This window comes from Carcharodon carcharias, chromosome 12 (genome assembly GCF_017639515.1).
Source record: "Carcharodon carcharias isolate sCarCar2 chromosome 12, sCarCar2.pri, whole genome shotgun sequence".
Lineage (NCBI taxonomy): Eukaryota > Metazoa > Chordata > Chondrichthyes > Lamniformes > Lamnidae > Carcharodon > Carcharodon carcharias.
Genome location: NC_054478.1, coordinates 17,209,127 through 17,229,345, shown reverse-complemented (window position 1 = coordinate 17,229,345; position 20,219 = coordinate 17,209,127). Strand labels below are relative to the sequence as shown.

Sequence of the window (20,219 nt, the reverse complement as noted above, 5' to 3'; positions counted from 1 at the left end):
CCCCCACCACACACTGCTCCCCATTCTCCCCCCACCCCCACCACACACTGCTCCCCATTCTCCCCCCCACCGCACACACTGCTCCCCATTCTCCCCCCACCCCCACACACTGCTCCCCATTCTCCCCCCACCCCCACCACACACTGCTCCCCATTCTCCCCCCCACCGCACACACTGCTCCCCATTCTCCCCCCACCCCCACACACTGCTCCCCATTCTCCCCCCACCCCCACCACACACTGCTCCCCATTCTACCCCCACCCCCACCACACACTGCTCCCCATTCTCCCCCCCACCGCACACACTGCTCCCCATTCTCCCCCCCACCGCACACACTGCTCCCCATTCTCCCCCCACCCCCACACACTGCTCCCCATTCTGCCCCCCACCACACACTGCTCCCCGTTCTCCCCCCACCCCCACCGCACACACTGCTCCCCATTCTCCCCCCCACCGCACACACTGCTCCCCATTCTCCCCCAACCCCCACCACACACTGCTCCCCATTCTCCTCCCCACCCCACACACTGCTCCCCATTCTCTCTCCCACCCCCACCACACACTGCTCCCCATTCTCCCCCCCACCACACACACTGCTCCCCATTCTCCCCCCCACCACACACACTGCTCCCCATTCTCCCCCCCACCACACACACTGCTCCCCATTCTCCCCCAAACCCCACCACACACTGTTCCCCATTCTCCCCCCACCCCACGCACTGCTCCCCATTCTCCACCTACCCCCACCCCCACCCCACACCCTGCTCCCCATTCTCACCCCCAACCCCAGCACACACTGCTCCCCGATCTCCCCCCACCCCACCCCACACACTGCTCCCCATTCTCTCTCCCACCCCCACCACACACACTGCTCCCCATTCTCCCCCCCACCACACACTGCTCCCCATTCTCCCCACACCCCCACCACACACTGCACCCCATTCTCCCCACACCCCCACCACACACTGCTCCCCATTCTCCCCCCCACCCCACACACTGCTCCCCATTCTCCCCCCACCCCCACCACACACTGCTCCCCATTCTCCCCCCCACCCCACACACTGCTCCCCATTCTCCCCCCCACCCCACACACTGCTCCCCATTCTCCCCCCCACCCCACACACTGCTCCCCATTCTCTCTCCCACCCCCACCACACACTGCTCCCCATTCTCCCCCCACCCCACCCCACACACTGCTCCCCATTCTCCCCCCCCCATACCCACCACACACTGCTCCCCATTCTCCCCCCCACCCCACACACTGCTTCCCATTCTCTCCCCACCCCAAACACTGCTCCCCATTCTCCCCCCACCCCCACACCACACACTGCTCAACTTTCTCCCCCCCACCCCCACCACACACTGCTCCCCAATCTTGCCCCCACCCCACACACTGCTCCCAATTCTCCCCCCACCCCCACCCCACACACTGCTCCCCATTCTCCCCCCACCACACACTGCTCCCCATTCTCCACCCCACCACACACTGCTCCCCATTCTGCCCCCCACCACACACTGCTCCCCATTCTCCCCCCCACCACACACTGCTCCCCATTCTACCCCCACCCCCACCACACACTGCTCCCCATTCTCCCCCCCACCACACACTGCTCCCCATTCTACCCCCACCCCCACCACACACTGCTCCCCATTCTCCCCCCCACCACACACTGCTCCCCATTCTACCCCCACCCCCACCACACACTGCTCCCCATTCTCCCCTGCACCCCACCCCACACACTGCTCCCCATTCTCGTCCCCACCCCACACACTGCTCAACTTTCTCCCCCCCACCCCCACCACACACTGCTCCCCATTCTCCCCCGACCCCCACCACACACTGCTCCCCATTCTCGTCCCCACCCCACACACTGCTCCCCATTCTCCCCCCACCCCACACACTGCTCCCCATTCTCCCTCCACCCCACCCCACACACTGCTCCCCATTCTCCCCCCACCCCACACACTGCTCCCCATTCTCTCCCCACCCAACCCCACACACTGCTCCCCATTCTCGCCCCCACCACACACTGCTCCCCATTCTAGCCCCACCCCCACCACACACTACTCCCCATTCTCCCCACCCCACACACTGCTCCCCATTCTCCCCCCCACCACACACTGCTCCCCATTCTCCCCCCCACCACACACTGCTCCCCATTCTAGCCCCACCCCCACCACACACTGCTCCCCATTCTCCCCCCCACCACACACTGCTCCCCATTCTCCCCCACACCACACACTGCTCCCCATTCTCCCCCCACTCCACACCATACACTGCTCCCCATTCTAACCCCTCCCCACACACTGCTCCCCATTGTCACCCCACCACACACTGCTCCCCATTCTCCGCCCACCCCACACACTGCTCCCCATTCTCTCCCCACCCCACACACTGCTCCCCATTCTCCCTCCACCCCACCCCACACACTGCTCCCCATTCTCTCCCCACCCAACCCCACACACTGCTCCCCATTCTCCCCCCCACCACACACTGATCACCATTCTGCCACGCACCACACACTGCTCCCCATTCTAGCCCAACCCCACCACACACTACTCCCCATTCTCCCCACCCCACACACTGCTCCCCATTCTCCCCCAACCACACACTGCTCCCCATTCTCCCCCCACCCCACACACTGCTCCCCATTCTCCCCCCACTCCACACCATACACTGCTCCCCATTCTAACCCCTCCCCATACACTGCTCCCCATTCTCCGCCCACCCCACACACTGCTCCCCATTCTCCCCACCCCATAGCACACACTGCTCAATATTCTCCACCCACCACACACTGCTCCCCATTATCTCCCCACCCCACACCACACACTGCTCCCCATTCTCCACCCCACCACACACTGCTCCCCATTCTCTCCCCACCCCACACCACACACTGCTCCCCGTTCTGCCCCCCACCACACACTGCTCCCCATTCTCCCCTGCAACCCACCCCACACACTGCTCCCCATTCTCGTCCCCACCCCACACACTGCTCCACATTCTCGCCCCACCCCCACCACACACTGCTCCCCATTCTCGCCCCCACCCCACACACTGCTCACCATTCTCCCCCCACCCCCACCACACACTGCTCCCCATTCTCCCCCGACCCCCACCACACACTGCTCCCCATTCTCGCCCCCACCCCACACACTGCTCCCCATTCTCCCCCACCCCCTCCACACACTGCTCCCCATTCTCCCCCCACCCCACACACTGGTCCCCATTCTCCCCCCACCACACACTGCTCCCCATTCTAGCCCCACCCCCACCACACACTACTCCCCATTCTCCCCACCCCACACACTGCTCCCCATTCTCCCCCCCACCACACACTGCTCCCCATTCTCCCCCCACTCCACACCATACACTGCTCCCCATTCTGACCCCTCCCCACACACTGCTCCCCATTGTCACCCCACCACACACTGCTCCCCATTCTCGCCCCCACCCCACACACTGCTCCCCATTCTCCGCCCACCCCACCCACTGCTCCCCATTCTCCCTCCACCCCACCCCACACACTGCTCCCCATTCTCTCCCCACCCCACACACTGCTCCCCATTCTCCCTCCACCCCACCCCACACACTGCTCCCCATTCTCTCCCCACCCAACCCCACACACTGCTCCCCATTCTCCCCCCCACCACACACTGATCACCATTCTGCCACGCACCACACACTGCTCCCCATTCTAGCCCCACCCCCACCACACACTACTCCCCATTCTCCCCACCCCACACACTACTCCCCATTCTCCCCACCCCACACACTGCTCCCCATTCTTCCCCAACCACACACTGCTCCCCATTCTCCCCCCACCCCACACACTGCTCCCCATTCTCCCCCCACCACACACTGCTCCCCATTCTCCCCCCCACCACACACTGCTCCCCATTCTACCCCCACTCCACACCATACACTGCTCCCCATTCTAACCCCTCCCCACACACTGCTCCCCATTCTCCCCCCACCACACACTGCTCCCCATTCTCCCCCCACTCCACACCATACACTGCTCCCCATTCTAACCCCTCCCCACACACTGCTCCCCATTCTCCGCCCACCCCACACACTGCTCCCCATTCTCCGCCCACCCCACACACTGCTCCCCATTCTCCCCCCACCACACACTGCTCCCCATTATCTCCCCACCCCACACCACACACTGCTCCCCATTCTCTCCCCACCCCACACCACACACTGCTCCCCATTCTGCCCCCCACCACACACTGCTCCCCATTCTACCCCCACCCCCACCACACACTGCTCCCCATTCTACCCCCACCCCACACCACACACTGCTCCCCATTCTCCACCCCACCACACTCTGCTCCCCATTCTCTCCCCACCCCACACCACACACTGCTCCCCATTCTGCCCCCCACCACACACTGCTCCCCATTCTACCCCCACCCCACACCACACACTGCTCCCCATTCTCCACCCCACCACACTCTGCTCCCCATTCTCTCCCCACCCCACACCACACACTGCTCCCCATTCTGCCCCCCACCACACACTGCTCCCCATTCTACCCCCACCCCACCACACACTGCTCCCCATTCTACCCCCACCCCCACCACACACTGCTCCCCATTCTCCCCTGCACCCCACCCCACACACTGCTCCCCATTCTCCCCCCCACCCCACACCACACACTGCTCCCCATTCTGCCCCCCACCACACACTGCTCCCCATTCTACCCCCACCCCCACCACACTCTGCTCCCCATTCTCTCCCCACCCCACACCACACACTGCTCCCCATTCTGCCCCCCACCACACACTGCTCCCCATTCTACCCCCACCCCACCACACACTGCTCCCCATTCTACCCCCACCCCCACCACACACTGCTCCCCATTCTCCCCTGCACCCCACACCACACACTGCTCCCCATTCTCCCCCGACCCCCACCACACACTGCTCCCCATTCTCGCCCCCACCCCACACACTGCTCCCCATTCTCGCCCCACCCCCACCACACACTGCTCCCCATTCTCGCCCCCACCCCACACACTGCTCCCCATTCTCCCCCGACCCCCACCACACACTGCTCCCCATTCTCGCCCCCACCCCCTCCACACACTGCTCCCCATTCTCCACCCACCCCCACCACACACTGCTCCCCATTCTCCCCCCACCCCACACACTGCTCCCCATTCTCCCCCACACCCCACACACTGCTCCCCATTCTCCCCCCACCCCCACCACACACTGCTCCCCATTCTCCCCCCACCCCCACCACACACTGCTCCCTATTCTCCCCACCACCCCACACACTGCTCCCCATTCTGACCCCCCACCACACACTGCTCCCCATTCTACCCCCACCACACACTGCTCCCCATTCTCCCCACCCCACACACTGCTCCCCATTCTCCCCCCCACCACACACTGCTCCCCATTCTCTCCCCACCCCACACCACACACTGCTCCCCATTCTCCCCCCACCCCACACACTGCTCCCCATTCTCCCCCCTTCTCCACCACACACTGCTCCCCATTCACCCACCCACCCCACCCCACACACTGCTCCCCATTCTCCACCCCACCACACACTGCTGCCCATTCTCTCCCCACCCCACACCACACACTGCTCCCCATTCTCTCCCCACCCCACACCACACACTGCTCCCCATTCTCCACCACACCACACACTGCTCCCCATTCTGCCCCCCACCACACACTGCTCCCCATTCTACCCCCACCCCCACCACACACTGCTCCCCATTCTCCCCCCACCCCGCACCACACACTGCTCCCCATTCTCCCCTGCACCCCACCCCACACACTGCTCCCCATTCTCCCCACCCCATACCACACACTGCTCCCCATTCTCCCCCCCACCACACACTGCTCCCCATTCTCCCCCCTCCTCCACCACACACTGCTCCCCATTCACCCACCCACCCCACCCCACACACTGCTCCCCATTTTCCCCCCCACCACACACTGCTCCACATTCTCCCCCCTTCTCCATCACACACTGCTCCCCATTCACCCACCCACCCCACATACTGCTCCCCATTCTCCCCCCCACCGCACTCTGCTCCCCATTCTCTCCCCACCCAACTCCACACACTGCTCCCCATTCTCCCCCCACCCCACACACAGATCCCCATTCTCCACCCCACCACACACACTGCTCCCCATTCTCTCCCCACCCCACACCACACACTGCTCCCCATTCTGCCCCCCACCACACACTGCTCCCCATTCTACCCCCACCCCCACCACACACTGCTCCCCATTCTCCCCTGCACCCCACCCCACACACTGCTCCCCATTCTCCCCCCCACCACACACTGCTCCCCATTCTCCCCCCACCCCACACCACACACTGCTCCCCATTCTCCCCACCCCACACCACACACTGCTCCCCATTCTCCCCCCCCACCAGACACTGCTCCCCATTCTCCCCCCTTCTCCACCACACACTGCTCCCCATTCAGCCACCCACCCCACACCACACACTGCTCCCCATTCAGCCACCCACCCCACACCACACACTGCTCCCCATTCTCCCCCCCACCACACACTGCTCCCCATTCTCACCCCACCCCACACCACACACTGCTCCCCATTCTGCCCCCCACCACACACAGATCCCCATTCTCCACCCCACCACACATACTGCTCCCCATTCTCCCCCTGCCCCCACCACACACTGCTCCCCATTCTCCCCCTGCCCCCACCACACACTGCTCCCCATTCTGCCCCCATCCCACACCACACACTGCTCCCCATTCTCCCCCCCACCACACACTTCTCCCCATTCTCCCCCCTTCTCCACCACACACTGCTCCCCATTCTCCCCCCCACCACACACTGCTCCCCACTCTCTCCACACCCAACCCCACACACTGCTCCCCATTCTCCCCCCCACCACACACTGCTCCCCATTCTCTCCCCACCCCACACCACACACTGCTCCCCATTCTCCCCACCACCACACACTGCTCCCCATTCTCCCCCCCACCACACACTGCTCCCCATTCTCTCCCCACCCCACACCACACACTGCTCTCCATTCTCCCCCCCACCACACACACTGCTCCCCATTCTCCCCCCCACCACACACTGCTCCCCATTCTCCCCACCCCATACCACACACTTCTCCCCATTCTCCCCCCTTCTCCACCACACACTGCTCCCCATTCACCCAGCCAAACAACCCCACACACTGCTCCCCATTCTCACCCCCACCACACACTGCTCCCCACTCTCTCCACACCCAACCCCACACACTGCTCCCCATTCTCCCCCCCACCACACACTGCTCCCCATTCTCTCCCCACCCCACACCACACACTGCTCCCTATTCTCCCCCCCACCACACACTGCTCCCCATTCTCTCCCTACCCCACACCACACACTGCTCCCCATTCTGCCCCCTTCCCCACCACACAATGCTCCCCATTCTCCCCACACCCCACACACTGCTCCCCATTCTACCCCAACCCCCACCACACACATTGATCCTCATTCTGCCCCCAACCACACGCACTGATCCCCATTCTCTCCCCACACCACACACTGCTCCCCATTCTCCCCCCCACCACACACTGCTCCCCATTCTCCCCCCACCCCACACACTGATCCCCATTCTCCCCCCGCCCCCACCAAACACTGCTCCCCATTCTCCCCCGACCCAACACACTGCTCCCCATTCCCCCCGCCAACCAACACACACTGCTCCCCATTCTCCCCCCACCCCACACACTTCTCCCCATTCTCACACCAACCCCACCACACACTGCTCCCCATTCTACCCCCCAACCCACACACTGCTCCCCATTCTACCCCCCAACCCACACACTGCTCCCCATTCTACCCCCCAACCCACACACTGCTCCCCATTCTCCCCCCCACCACACACTGCTCCCCATTCTCCCCCCCACCCCCACCACACACTTCTCCCCATTCTCCCCCCCACCCCCACCCCACACACTTCTCCCCATTCTCCCCCCCACCCCCACCACACACTTCTCCCCATTCTCCCCCCACTCCACACCACACACTGCTCCCCATTCACCCCCCACCCCACACACTGCTCCCCATTCTCCCCGCACCCCCACCACACACTGCTCCCCATTCTCCCCGCACCCCCACTACACACTGCTCCCCATTCTCCCCCCACCCCACACACTGCTCCCCATTCTCCCCCCACCCCCACCACACACTGCTCCCCATTCTCGCCCCCACCCCACACACTGCTCCCCATTCTCCCCCCCACCCCACACACTGCTCCCCATTCTCCCCCCACCCTCACCACACACTGCTCCCCATTCTCCCCCCACCCCGACCCCATACAGTGCTCCCCATTCTCCCTCCACCCCACCCCACACACTGCTCCCCATTCTCCCCCCACCCCACACACTGCTCCCCATTCTCCCCGCACCCCCACTACACACTGCTCCCCATTCTCCCCCCACCCCACACACTGCTCCCCATTCTCCCCCCACCCCCACCACACACTGCTCCCCATTCTCGCCCCCACCCCACACACTGCTCCCCATTCTCCCCCCACCCTCACCACACACTGCTCCCCATTCTCCCCCCCACCCCACACACTGCTCCCCATTCTCTCTCCCACCCCCACCACACACTGCTCCCCATTCTCCTCCCCACCCCACACACTGCTCCTCATTCTCCCCCCACCCCCACCCCACACACTGCTCCCCATTCTACCCCCCACCCCCCGCCACACACTGCCCCCCATTCTCCCTCCACCCCACCCCACACACTGCTCCCCATTCTCCCCCCAACCCCACCACACACTGCTCCCCATTCTTCCCCCACCACCCACACTGATCCCCATTCTCCCCCCACCCCACACACTGCTCCCCATTCTCCCCCCACCCCCACCCCACACACTGCTCCTCATTCTCCCCCCACCCCCACCCCACACACTGCTCCTCATTCTCCCCCCACCCCCAACCCACACACTGCTCCTCATTCTCCCCCCACCCCCACCCCACACACTGCTCCTCATTCTCCACCCACCACACACTGCTCCCCAATCTCCCCCCACCACCTCACACTGCTCCCCATTCTCCCCCCACCCCCAGCCCACACACTGGTTCCCATTCTCCCCCCACCCCACACACTGCTCCCCATTCTCCCCCCACCCCCACCACACACTGCTCCCCATTCTCCCCCCCACCCCCACCACACACTGCTCCCCATTCTCCCCCCACCCCCACCACACACTGCTCCCCATTCTCCCCACCCCACCCCACACACTGCTCCCCAATCTCCCCCCACCACCTCACACTGCTCCCCATTCTCCCCCCCACCCCCACCACACACTGCTCCCCATTCTCCCCCCCACCCCACACACTGCTCCCCATTCTCTCTCCCACCCCCACCACACACTGCTCCCCATTCTCCTCCCCACCCCACACACTGCTCCCCATTCTCTCTCCCACCCCCACCACACACTGCTCCCCATTCTCCCCCCACCCCACACACTGCTCCCCATTCTCCCCCCCACCACACACTGCTCCCCATTCTCCCCCCCACCCCCACCACACACTGCTCCCCATTCTCCCCCCACCCCACACACTGCTCCCCATTCTCCCCCCCACCACACACTGCTCCCCATTCTCCCCCCCATCCCACACACTGCTCCCCATTCTCCCCCCACCACCACCACACACTGCTCCACATTCTCGCCCCTACCCCACACTCTGCTTCCCATTCTCCCCCCCACCCCACACACTGCTCCCCATTCTCCCCCATCACCCCACACCACACACTGCTCCCCATTCTCCCCCCACCCCCACCACACACTGCTCCCCATTCTGCCCCCCACCCCACACACTGCTCCTCATTCTCCCCCCACCCCCACCACACACTGCTCCTCATTCTCCCCCCACCCCCACCACACACTGCTCCCCATTCTCCCCCCACCCCCACCACACACTGCTCCTCATTCTCCCCCCCACCACACACACTGCTCCCCATTCTCCCCCCACCCCCACCACACACTGCTCCTCATTCTCCCCCCACCCCCACCACACACTGCTCCCTTTTCTCCCCCCACCCCCACCACACACTGCTCCTCATTCTCCCCCCCACCACACGCACTGTTCCTCATTCTACCCCCCACCACACGCACTGTTCCTCATTCTACCCCCCACCACACGCACTGTTCCTCATTCTACCCCCCACCACACGCACTGTTCCTCATTCCTTGCCCACCCCCCCCACCAATCATAGTTTAGGAAAGTTTGAAGAAATCACAGTTGCAGGTTTCTGTAGTGTACTGAAGACGTGATTTTGTTTCCTACGTGATATTGTTTCCGAGCCGTCTCAGACAGGTCAGCAGGATTCGATCTTCACGTGTGCATGTCAGCTGTCTCTGCCACTGACTTTCAAATGAGAAAACAGAGAGTGGGGAGGGCAGGGAGGTCTCCTGGACACACCTCAGTGCAGGCCCTGCCAGTAGAATGTTCAGGGCCGACATTGTCCACACAATAAGACGGGGGAGGCTGCCAGCCAGCTTACACATCGAGCAGGTGAGTGCTCACTCCTAGTCACCTCGAGCAGGTGAGTGCTCACTCCTAGTCACCTCGAGCAGGTGTGTGCTCACTCCTAGTCACCTCGAGCAGGTGAGTGCTCACTCCTAGTCACCTCGAGCAGGTGAGTGCTCACTCCTAGTGACCTCGAGCAGGTGAGTGCTCACTGCTAGTGACCTCGAACCAGTGAATGCTCACTCCTAGTGACCTCGAGCAGGTGAGTGCTCACTCCTAGTGACCTCGAGCCAGTGAGTGCTCACTCCTAATGACCTCGAGCCAGTGAGTGCTCACTCCTAGTGACCTCGAGCCAGTGAGTGCTCACTCCTAGTGACCTCGAGCCAGTGAGTGCTCACTGCTAGCGACCTCGAGCAGGTGAGTGCTCACTCCTAGTGACCTCGAGCTAGTGAGTGCTCACTCCTAGTGACCTCGAGCCAGTGAGTGCTCACTCCTAGTGACCTCGAGCCGGTGAATGCTCACTCCTAGTGACCTCGAGCCAGTGAGTGCACACTGCTAGTGACCTCGAGCAGGTGAGTGCTCACTCCTAGCGACCTCGAGCAGGTGAGTGCTCACTCCTAGTGACATCGAGCCGGTGAATGCTCACTCCTAGTGACCTCGAGCCAGTGAGTTCTCACTCCTAATGACCTCGAGCCAGTGAGTGCTCACTCCTAGTGACCTAGAGCTAGTGAGTGCTCACTCCTAGTGACCTCGAGCTAGTGAGTGCTCACTCCTCGTGACCTCGAGCCAGTGAGTGCTCACTCCTAATGATCTCGAGCTATTGAGTGCTCACTCCTAGTGATCTCGAGCCAGTGAGTGCTCACTCCTAGTGACCTCGAGCAGGTGAGTGCTCACTCCTCGCCACCTCGAGCAGGTGAGTGCTCACTCCTCGTCACCTCGAGCAGGTGGGTGCTCACTCCTAGTGACCTCGAGCCAGTGAGTGCTCACTCCTAGTGACCTCGAGCCAGTGAGTGCTCACTCCTAATGACCTCGAGCAGGTGGGTGCTCACTCCTAGTGACCTCGAGCTAGTGAGTGCTCACTCCTAGTGACCTCGAGCAGGTGAGTGCTCACTCCTAGTGACCTTGAGCCAGTGAGTGCTCACTCCTAGTGACCTCGAGCCGGTGAGTGCTCACTCCTAGTGACCTCGAGCCAGTGAGTGCTCACTCCTAGTGACCTCGAGCCAGTGAGTGCTCACTCCTAGTGACCTCGAGCCGGTGAGTGCTCACTCCTAGTGACCTCGAGCCGGTGAGTGCTCACTCCTAGTGACTTCGAGCCAGTGAGTGCTCACTCCTAGTGACCTCGAGCCAGTGAGTGCTCACTCCTAGTGACCTCGGGCCAGTGAGTGCTCACTCCTAGTGACCTCGAGCCAGTGAGTGCTCACTCCTAGTGACCTCGAGCCAGTGAGTGCTCACTCCTAGTGACCTCGAGCCAGTGAGTGCTCACTCCTAGTGACCTCGAGCTAGTGAGTGCTCACTCCTAGTGACCTCGAGCCAGTGAGTGCTCACTCCTAGTGACCTCGAACCAGTGAGTGCTCACTCCTAGTGACCTCGAGCCAGTGAGTGCTCACTCCTAGTGACCTCGAGCCAGTGAGTGCTCACTGCTAGTGACCTCGAGCCAGTGAGTGCTCACTCCTAGTGACCTCGAGCCGGTGAGTGCTCACTCCTAGTGACCTCGAGCCAGTGAGTGCTCACTCCTAGTGACCTCGAGCCAGTGAGTGCTCACTGCTAGTGACCTCCCCTATCCTTATCCTGGCCAAAGCCATTGAGGAAACTGAGTTATAAAATCCTACACCACAGAAGGCGACCATTCAGGGCAGCTATTTGACCCATCATGCCTGTGCCGGCTCTTTGAAAGAGCTTTCCAATTAGTCCCACTCTCCTGCTCTTTCCCCATAGCCCAGCAGATTTCTCCTCTTCAAGTATTTATCCAATTCCCTTTTGACAGTTTGTATTGAATCTGCTTCCATAGTCCTTTCATACAGCGCCTTCCAGATCACAACAACTCGCTGTGTTCAAAAGATTTCTGCTCATGTGGCCTCTACTTCCTCTGCCAATTACCTTAAATCCGTGTCTCCTGGTTACCAACCCTTCTGACATTGGAAACGGTTTCCTCTAATCTAACAAAACCCCTCATCATCTTATACATTCACTCCTATAGCAGCATCTTTAATATAGAAACAATATTTGAAAATGAGCCATGTAAGGAGGTCTTAGGACTGGTGACCCGAGGGTCAGTCAAGGAGGTCATCTTTAAGGACTATCGTAAAGGATGAGAGAGAGATAGAGAGGAGGAGAGGCTCACGGAGGGAATTCCAGAACTTGGGACCCAGGCAGCTGAAGGCACAGCTGCCAATGGCACAGCAAAGGATATTGGGGATGCTCAAGTGGGCAGAATTGGACATAGTATCGTCCCCTCGTGAGACATCATCCGTTTCTCTGTATTGTCCATCGGTGAATACACTGCAACAGCAATTTGTATCTGTATAGCGTCATTAAATCACCCCCAGATGCCTCACAGGAGCATTATCAAACAAAATTTGAGATTGAACCCCAAAAAAGGAGATACTAGGTAAGGTGACCAAATGCTCAGACAAAGAGGGAGATTTTAAGGGAGCGTCGTAAAGGAGGAAAGGGAGTTAGAGAGGTGGAGAGGTTTAGGGAGGGAATTCCTGAGTTTAGGGCCCAGGCAGCTGAAGGCACGGCCTCCAAAGGTGGAGTGATTAAAATCGGGGATGCGCAAGGGGTTAGATTTGGAGGAGTGCTGAGATGCCAAAGGGGTCCAGCTTCTTTCTCTATCTCTCCATGCTTTTCTTTTTATTCTTTCACGGGATGAGGGTGTCGCTGGCCAGGCCAGCATTTGCTGCCCATCCCTAATTGCCCTTGAACTGAATGGCTTGCTCGGCTATTTCAGAGGGGCAGTTAAGGGTCAACCACATTTGCTGTGGGTCTGGAGTCACGTGTAGGCCAGACTGGGTAAGGATGGCAGATTTCCTTCCCTAAAAGGACATTTGTGAACCAGATGGGGTTTTACAACAATCAATGATAGGTTCACGGTTACCGTTACTGAGACTAGTTTTATTTCCAGACTTATTAATTGAATTTAAATTCCACCAGCGGCCATGGTGGGAATTGAATCCATATTCCCAAGAGTGCTAGCCCGGGCCTCTGGATTACTAGCTCAAAGACATTACCACCATGCCACCATTTCCTCTGACTATATATGTCAATATTCCTTCTGTTTTTTTTCTCAGCTTCTCTGACGTTGAATGGAAGCTGCCCTTTGACCTCTACTCTGACTGGCTGCTTCTACAGATTCACAAAGCCATGACCTCGACACTTCGAACTTTGCACTTTAAACTCTTGACTCATGGCACGGGACAAGATGCAATCCACAACTGCGATCAGGCGATTGATCGGAAGTATGACATTGTACCCTCTGTGGTCTGTGCCATGTGTTGCCTCTTTGGAATCATTTACTGCTTCTTTGGTAAGTGAAGGGCATCGGGGTTGGGGGGAGCGGTTAGTGATCTGAGGATTATTAAATTTATTTTTCTCATTGGCACCTGCTCCACCTCCCTGGAATGAGCGGAGTGACCATCGGCAGATTATTTATTTAATGGGATGTGAGCATTGCTGGCAGGGTCAGCGTTTGTTGCCCATCTCTAATTGTGCTTGAGAAGGTGGCGATGAGATGTTACCTTGAACCAGACATTGGCGTCCTCTGTGGGCCTGGTCGCTATGTTGGTGTATAGCGTCAGCTTCTTCACGGTGGGTTTGCTTCATGGTTGCTATGGCAGCCCTGGTGTTTCCCGAAGCTGTTCTACCGCATGTTGAAAGTTACAATGGGCTTTGGTAAACCTGAGAAAGTTGATCCAATAGTCAGAAAGTCCACAATTATAGTGAGACCATCACCAAGAACGAGGGGACAATTCATGACATGGAATTCTCTCAGACTGAAAGAAAAACTGGCATTTCTATAGCACCTTTCATGACCTCAGGACGTGCCAAAGTTCTTCGCAACCAAAGGAGTGCTTTTTTTGAAGTGTAGCCACTATTGTAATGTAGGCAATGCAGCAGCCAATTAGCGCACAGCAAGCTCCCACAAATAGCAAAGTGATTCTGACCAAATCAGCTGTCTTTTCAATGATGTGGATTGGTCGTGACACCAGGGAGAACTCCCCTGCTCTTTGTCAATTAGTGATCGTGGGATCTTTTGCATTCACCTGGGAGGGCAGGTGGGGCCTCAGTGTAACGTCTCATCTGAACAACGGCATCTCAGGCAGCGCAGCACTCCCTCAGCACTGTAAAGCGAGTGTCAACCTAGATTTTGTGCTCAAGTCTCCGGAGCGGGGCTTGAACCCCACCACCTTCTGTCTCTGAGGCGACAGCGCTACCTACATAAACGTCACCCACAGAGAAAGTGGTTAGTGCGCTGTCTTATTAACACAGAAAGAATTAGCTGATTGTTATTATCTCTCCTTATGTTTCAGGCTACCGCTGCTTCAAAGCCATCATGTTCCTGACAGGCTTGATGTTTGGTTCTATCGTCATCTTCATGCTGTGCTACAAGGAGAGGGTCCTGGACACACAGCTGAGCATGGAGGCCAGTGTGGGAATCGGACTGGGCATTGGTATCCTCTGCGGCCTGGTCACCATGCTGGTGCGTAGCGTCGGGCTCTTCATGGTGGGCCTACTGCTCGGCCTGCTGGTGGCCGTGGCCACCCTGGTGGTGCTGGAGCAGTTCTACCACCCCCGCACCGTCTGGGTCCCCATCGGCCTGCTGCTGGGCGCCGGAATGTTCTTTGCGGTACTGACCCTGCAGTGGCAGCGCTTCTTCACCGTGCTGTCCACCGCCGTCTTTGGGAGCGCTGTCATCACCGTGACGGTGGATTACTTCATCGAGCTCTTCCTGCTGGTGCTGTACGTCTATGAGAGGATCAAGGTGGCTCCCTTGCAGCCCGTGTGCTGGTACAGCTGGGTCATCCTAGGTGTCTGGCCTGTGCTCACTGCCCTTGGTGTCCTGGTACAGTTCAAAGTCACAGCAGAAGGCTACTCACACACAGAAGGTAGGTCCATAACCGGGGTGGGAGGGGGGGGCCTATAGAAACTGGCTGAGCTAGGCAGCAGCAAAGAAATTGTGATGGTGGTGCTGGGCGAGGAGTTTTAAGAAGTATTCCTTGTTGTACTGACACACAATAACCTTATTAATGCAAGGGGACAAGAATTTAATGAGCAAAAATAAGCATCTTTAATAATGGTGCTCAATCTGCCTGTAACCTGATTTTAAAATCACTGAAAATGACCAAGAAACTATACTGAACAATGTAATAAAAACATTACAAATACGAACAGGAGTGCTTTCAGGGAACCGTGGTGAGTTGCTGCAGTGCATCTTGTAGATAGTACACACACTGCTGCCACTGTCCACTGTCCACTGGTGGTGGAGGGATGACTGTTTAAGAGAGTGGATGGGGTGCCAATCAAGCGAGCTGCTTTGTCCTGGATGGTGTCGAGCTTCTTGAGAGTTAAGAAAATAAGAAATAGGAGCAGGAGCAGACCATATGGCCCATCGAGTCTGATCCACCATTCAACATGATCATGGCTGATCTTTGACTTCAACTCCACTTTCCTGCCTGCTCCCCTTATCTCTTGATTTCCTGTTGGACCAAAAGTCTATCTCAGGCTTAAATATATTCAGCGATGGACCATCTGCAACCCTCTGGGGTAGAGAATTCCAAAGATTCACAACCCTTTGATTGAAGAAGTTTCTCCTCATCCCAGTCCTAAGTGATCGGCCCCTTATCCTGAGACTGTGCCCCCCGTGTTCTAGATTCCCCAGCCCGGGGGAAACAATCTCTCAGCGTCTACTCTATCAAACCCCCTTTCAGAACCTTGTATGTTTCAATTAGATCATTCTTCTAAACTCCAGAGAATATAGACCCAATTCATTCAGCGTCTCATTCACAGGTCAACCCCCTGGATCCCAGAGACCGATTTAGTGAACCTTTGCTGTACCACCTCCAGCGCAAGTGTATCCTTCCTAAAATATGGAGATCAGGGTTGCACACAGCAGTCCAGGTGTGGTCACACCAAAGTCCTATGCAATTGTGGAAAGACTTCTATGTTCTTGTACTCCACTTCAGCTGCAATAAAGGCCAACATGCCATTTGCTTGCTGTACCTGCATTGCTAACTTCATGTGTTCCTTGTCTGAGTGCCTCTTAGTATCAACATTTACAATTTTTACACCTTTAAAAGAATTATCCTGCTTTTGTACCCTTATAAGCAAAGTATTGTGGGAGCTGCACTCATCCAGGCAAGTGGGGAGTGTTCCATCACACTCCCAACCTGTGCCTTGTGGATGGTGCTCAGGCTTTGGGGAGCCAGGAAGTGAGTTACTCCCCGCAGAATTCCCAGCCTCCGATCTCAGAATTCCCAGCCTCAGACCTGCTCTTGTATTTATATGGCCGGTCCAGTTCGGTCTCAGGTCAGCGGTGATGTTGATGGTGGGAGGTTCAGTGATGGTAATCCCGTTGAATGTTAACGTTGAACTGGGGCCGTGGGGAGACTTAGTGCCGAGAGCCTGATCTGGAAGATGTGGATCTTGAATCTGTGAAGGATTGGGGAAAAATGTGAATACAAGTGGTTTCTGGACAGAGCAAATGTCCTGGCATCCAGACACTTTGCAGTGGTTAAGCCCTTTCCCCTTCAGATCGAGGTGATATATTACATAGTAACACAAACCCTACACCTTAACTGACACTGGATAATGAAACAGAAGAATTCACTTCAGTTGTCACTTCCTTGCAGAAAAAACTCTCCCTGATACATTAACCAAGGGAAAATAAATCATAAAATATCTATAATAATTTAAAATTATTCCCAACTGTGCATTTGACATCTACAGAAGTTTAATCAGGGTCGTCACACACACCCTGACAATTTTTTGCCATTTTAAGTTGCAATGTCTGCACAGCCAGAGTGGATGACGTGCATTTCAATAGCACCTTTCACATCCCCAGGCTGTCACAGTGAGCTTTACGGCCAATGACTTACTTTCAAAGTGCAGTCAGTATTGTAATGTCGGAAAGGCACACAGCAAGATCCCACAAACAGCAATATTGCTGAAAGGAGAGATATTTTTTGTTGAAGCTTTTTTTTTTTGTCTTTCACTCATCGGGACAATTGGCAAGAAAACACCAGTGTCGGGCGTTGGGACAGGGTTCAAACCCCAGCACTGCAACTGATGGGACTTAACTTTGATGAATAACTTTTTAAAAAAATATTGAGTTGGAAAGCTAGTCTCAGTAATTGGTGACCATGACGACCATCTTCGAGTGTCATTTAAAAAAAAAACCCATCTGGTTCACTAGTGTCCCCTTTAGGGAAGGAAATCTGCCGTCCTTACCCGGTCTGGCCTACATGTGACTCCAGACCCACAGCAACGGGGCTGACTCTTAACTGCCCCTCTGAAATGGCCGAGCAAGACACTCAGTTGAAGGGAAATTTTGCCAGTGACACCCACACCCCATGAGAGAATAAAAAATAAGAAACCGCACCCCCCCCTCCCCGACTTCTGACTCAGAGGTGAGAATGCTACCCACTTGAGTACGACTGTCAACATAACGTCACTCTAAGGAAATGCTTCGTGATAGAATGATGGGACACATGTGACCCCTTTGACTGGCCACAGAGCACGCACTGACACTGTTCAATGTGACACCTTTTGGATGAGACTTTAAACCAAGGTCTGCCCAGGGTGACCAATTCTTGTGAAATAAAATAAGGGACACTTGGTGGAGGATGTGGGAGGGGGAGGGGGTGCATGGGGGGTGGAGCGAGGGGCTGGTGACCATGAAAATGGCATGGCAGGGGGGGTGGGTTTCAAAGTGAGAGGTGGATGGGGAGGATGGGCTTTAAAATCATCCAAAGTTTACAACTTATCTCGTTGAGTCACAACCATATCTTCTCTCTCTGCTGGCCAGCTCGCTCACTTCCAGTCCCGCCCGGGTCACTCGAACTCACCCTGAAGACTCCCGGGGTCAGTCTCCCACATGCTGTCCTAAGAAATAAGGGTCAAAAAGGCACCCCCCCCCCCCCTTCATGGGGCAAACAGTCAAAATTTCGGGACAATCCTTAAAAATAGGGTGCAGTTGGTTTACATCGGGTGGATGTAAAACAGATTCAGGAGGGCAGGGCAGCCCACCCAGGGGTCCCTCGAACAATATCGCTGAGAAACAGGTAATCTGCCTCATTATGACAGGTGCTACTTGTGGGATCCTGCTGTGCACAAATGATCCCTCTCTCTTCTGCCATTACAACAGTTGAAAACCAGCTGATTGGCCATGGAACACTTGGGGACATATTGAGGTTGTGGACTTAAAAAGTAAACCTTCTGTTTCTGTGGCATCCCACAACCGTGCCCTGCCCAGCCCTCCGTGCCCTGCCCAGCCCTCTTTCCTGGCACGCCCCCCCCCCCCCCCTCCCACAGCTGAGGGGAAACTGGAGGGGTCTAATGAGGGGCCTTCGATGGTTTGGTTTGGTTCAGTCAACATCATTGAGAAATAGATTAACTGACCGTTATCACGCTGGGCGAGAGAGGGGAAGTGGCAATATCTGAAGGCTAATGCTGTGTGGACATGGGTTCAAATCCTACCATGACAGTTGGTGGAACGTAACTTCAATTCGAGGTCAACTAAGATCTGGAATATAAAGCTAGTCTCAGTGATAGTCACCATGACAACTATCATTGACTGTTTAAACCCATCTGGGTCACTAATGTCCTTCAGGGGAGGAAATCTGCCATCCTTACCCAGTCTGGCCTACATGTGAGTCCAGACCCACAGCAAAAGCTCTTAACTGCCCCCTGAAATGGCCCAGCAAGGGCAATTAGGGATGGGCAACAAATGCTGGCCTTGCCAGCGACACCCACATCCTGTAAAAGAATTAAAAGAAAGTTACACACATTGTCAATCAAAAAAAAAGAAAAGTTCCAGAAACTCAATGTCCAATCGCCATCCTTTAACCATTCTCATAGGGAGAGGGTTGGGAGCAGGGGAAAATCCTTATTGAGACTCTGGTCCAGCCTGGTGTGTGCGGTTGGGATGAAATGGTGGCCTCAGTAAATGCCTAAGTGTGTCGGTAAGAAAGCGAGTCTGATTGACCCCCATTTGTGTGTTTCCCCCTCCCTTACCCACTACCCCACCCTGGGCACCTCCCCCCAGTAATTATCAGCAGGAGACAGAGGCGGGTTCAGCTGATGCGAATACGACAGAAGGAGACCAAGAAGAAGAGGAGGAAGCATCACAAGAAATACCAGGAGCCTGTGTACCGGAGAAAGCCCAACCCGGTACGGCGCTATGATGGAGACGTGCTCTCTCCGGTGAGTCACCATTCCTGATCTATCGCCACAGGTCCTGTTCATCCATCACCCCCTGTGCTTGCTGACTACATCGGGGCTCCATCTTCATTTTAAAATTCTCCTCCTTGTTTTCAAGTTCCTCCATGACCTTGCCCATCCCCATCTCCTTAACCTCCTCCAGCCTCACAATGCTCTGAGATCTCTGCACTCCTTCAATTCCAGCCTCTTGGCCATCCCCGATTTTAATCGCTCCACCATTGGCGGCTGTGCCTTCAGCAGCCTGGACCCTGAAGCTCTGCAACTCCCTCCTTAAAACTCTGCCTCTCTGCCTCC

At 57.2% G+C, this 20,219-nt stretch overlaps 1 protein-coding gene across 2 annotated transcripts in view; it reads left to right on the top strand.

Annotated features, from left to right (window-relative positions):
• Positions 1 to 20,219, top strand: part of tmem198b (transmembrane protein 198b) — a 167,274-nt gene that overhangs the window by 136,373 nt on the left and 10,682 nt on the right. For both annotated transcript variants that reach the window (XM_041201224.1, XM_041201222.1), the window contains 3 exons: positions 13,778 to 14,013; positions 15,017 to 15,592; positions 19,750 to 19,907. In XM_041201224.1, the coding sequence (XP_041057158.1) occupies positions 13,851 to 14,013; positions 15,017 to 15,592; positions 19,750 to 19,907 (897 nt within the window). In that variant the 5' untranslated portion in view covers positions 13,778 to 13,850. The remainder of the gene's footprint in view (positions 1 to 13,777; positions 14,014 to 15,016; positions 15,593 to 19,749; positions 19,908 to 20,219) is intronic.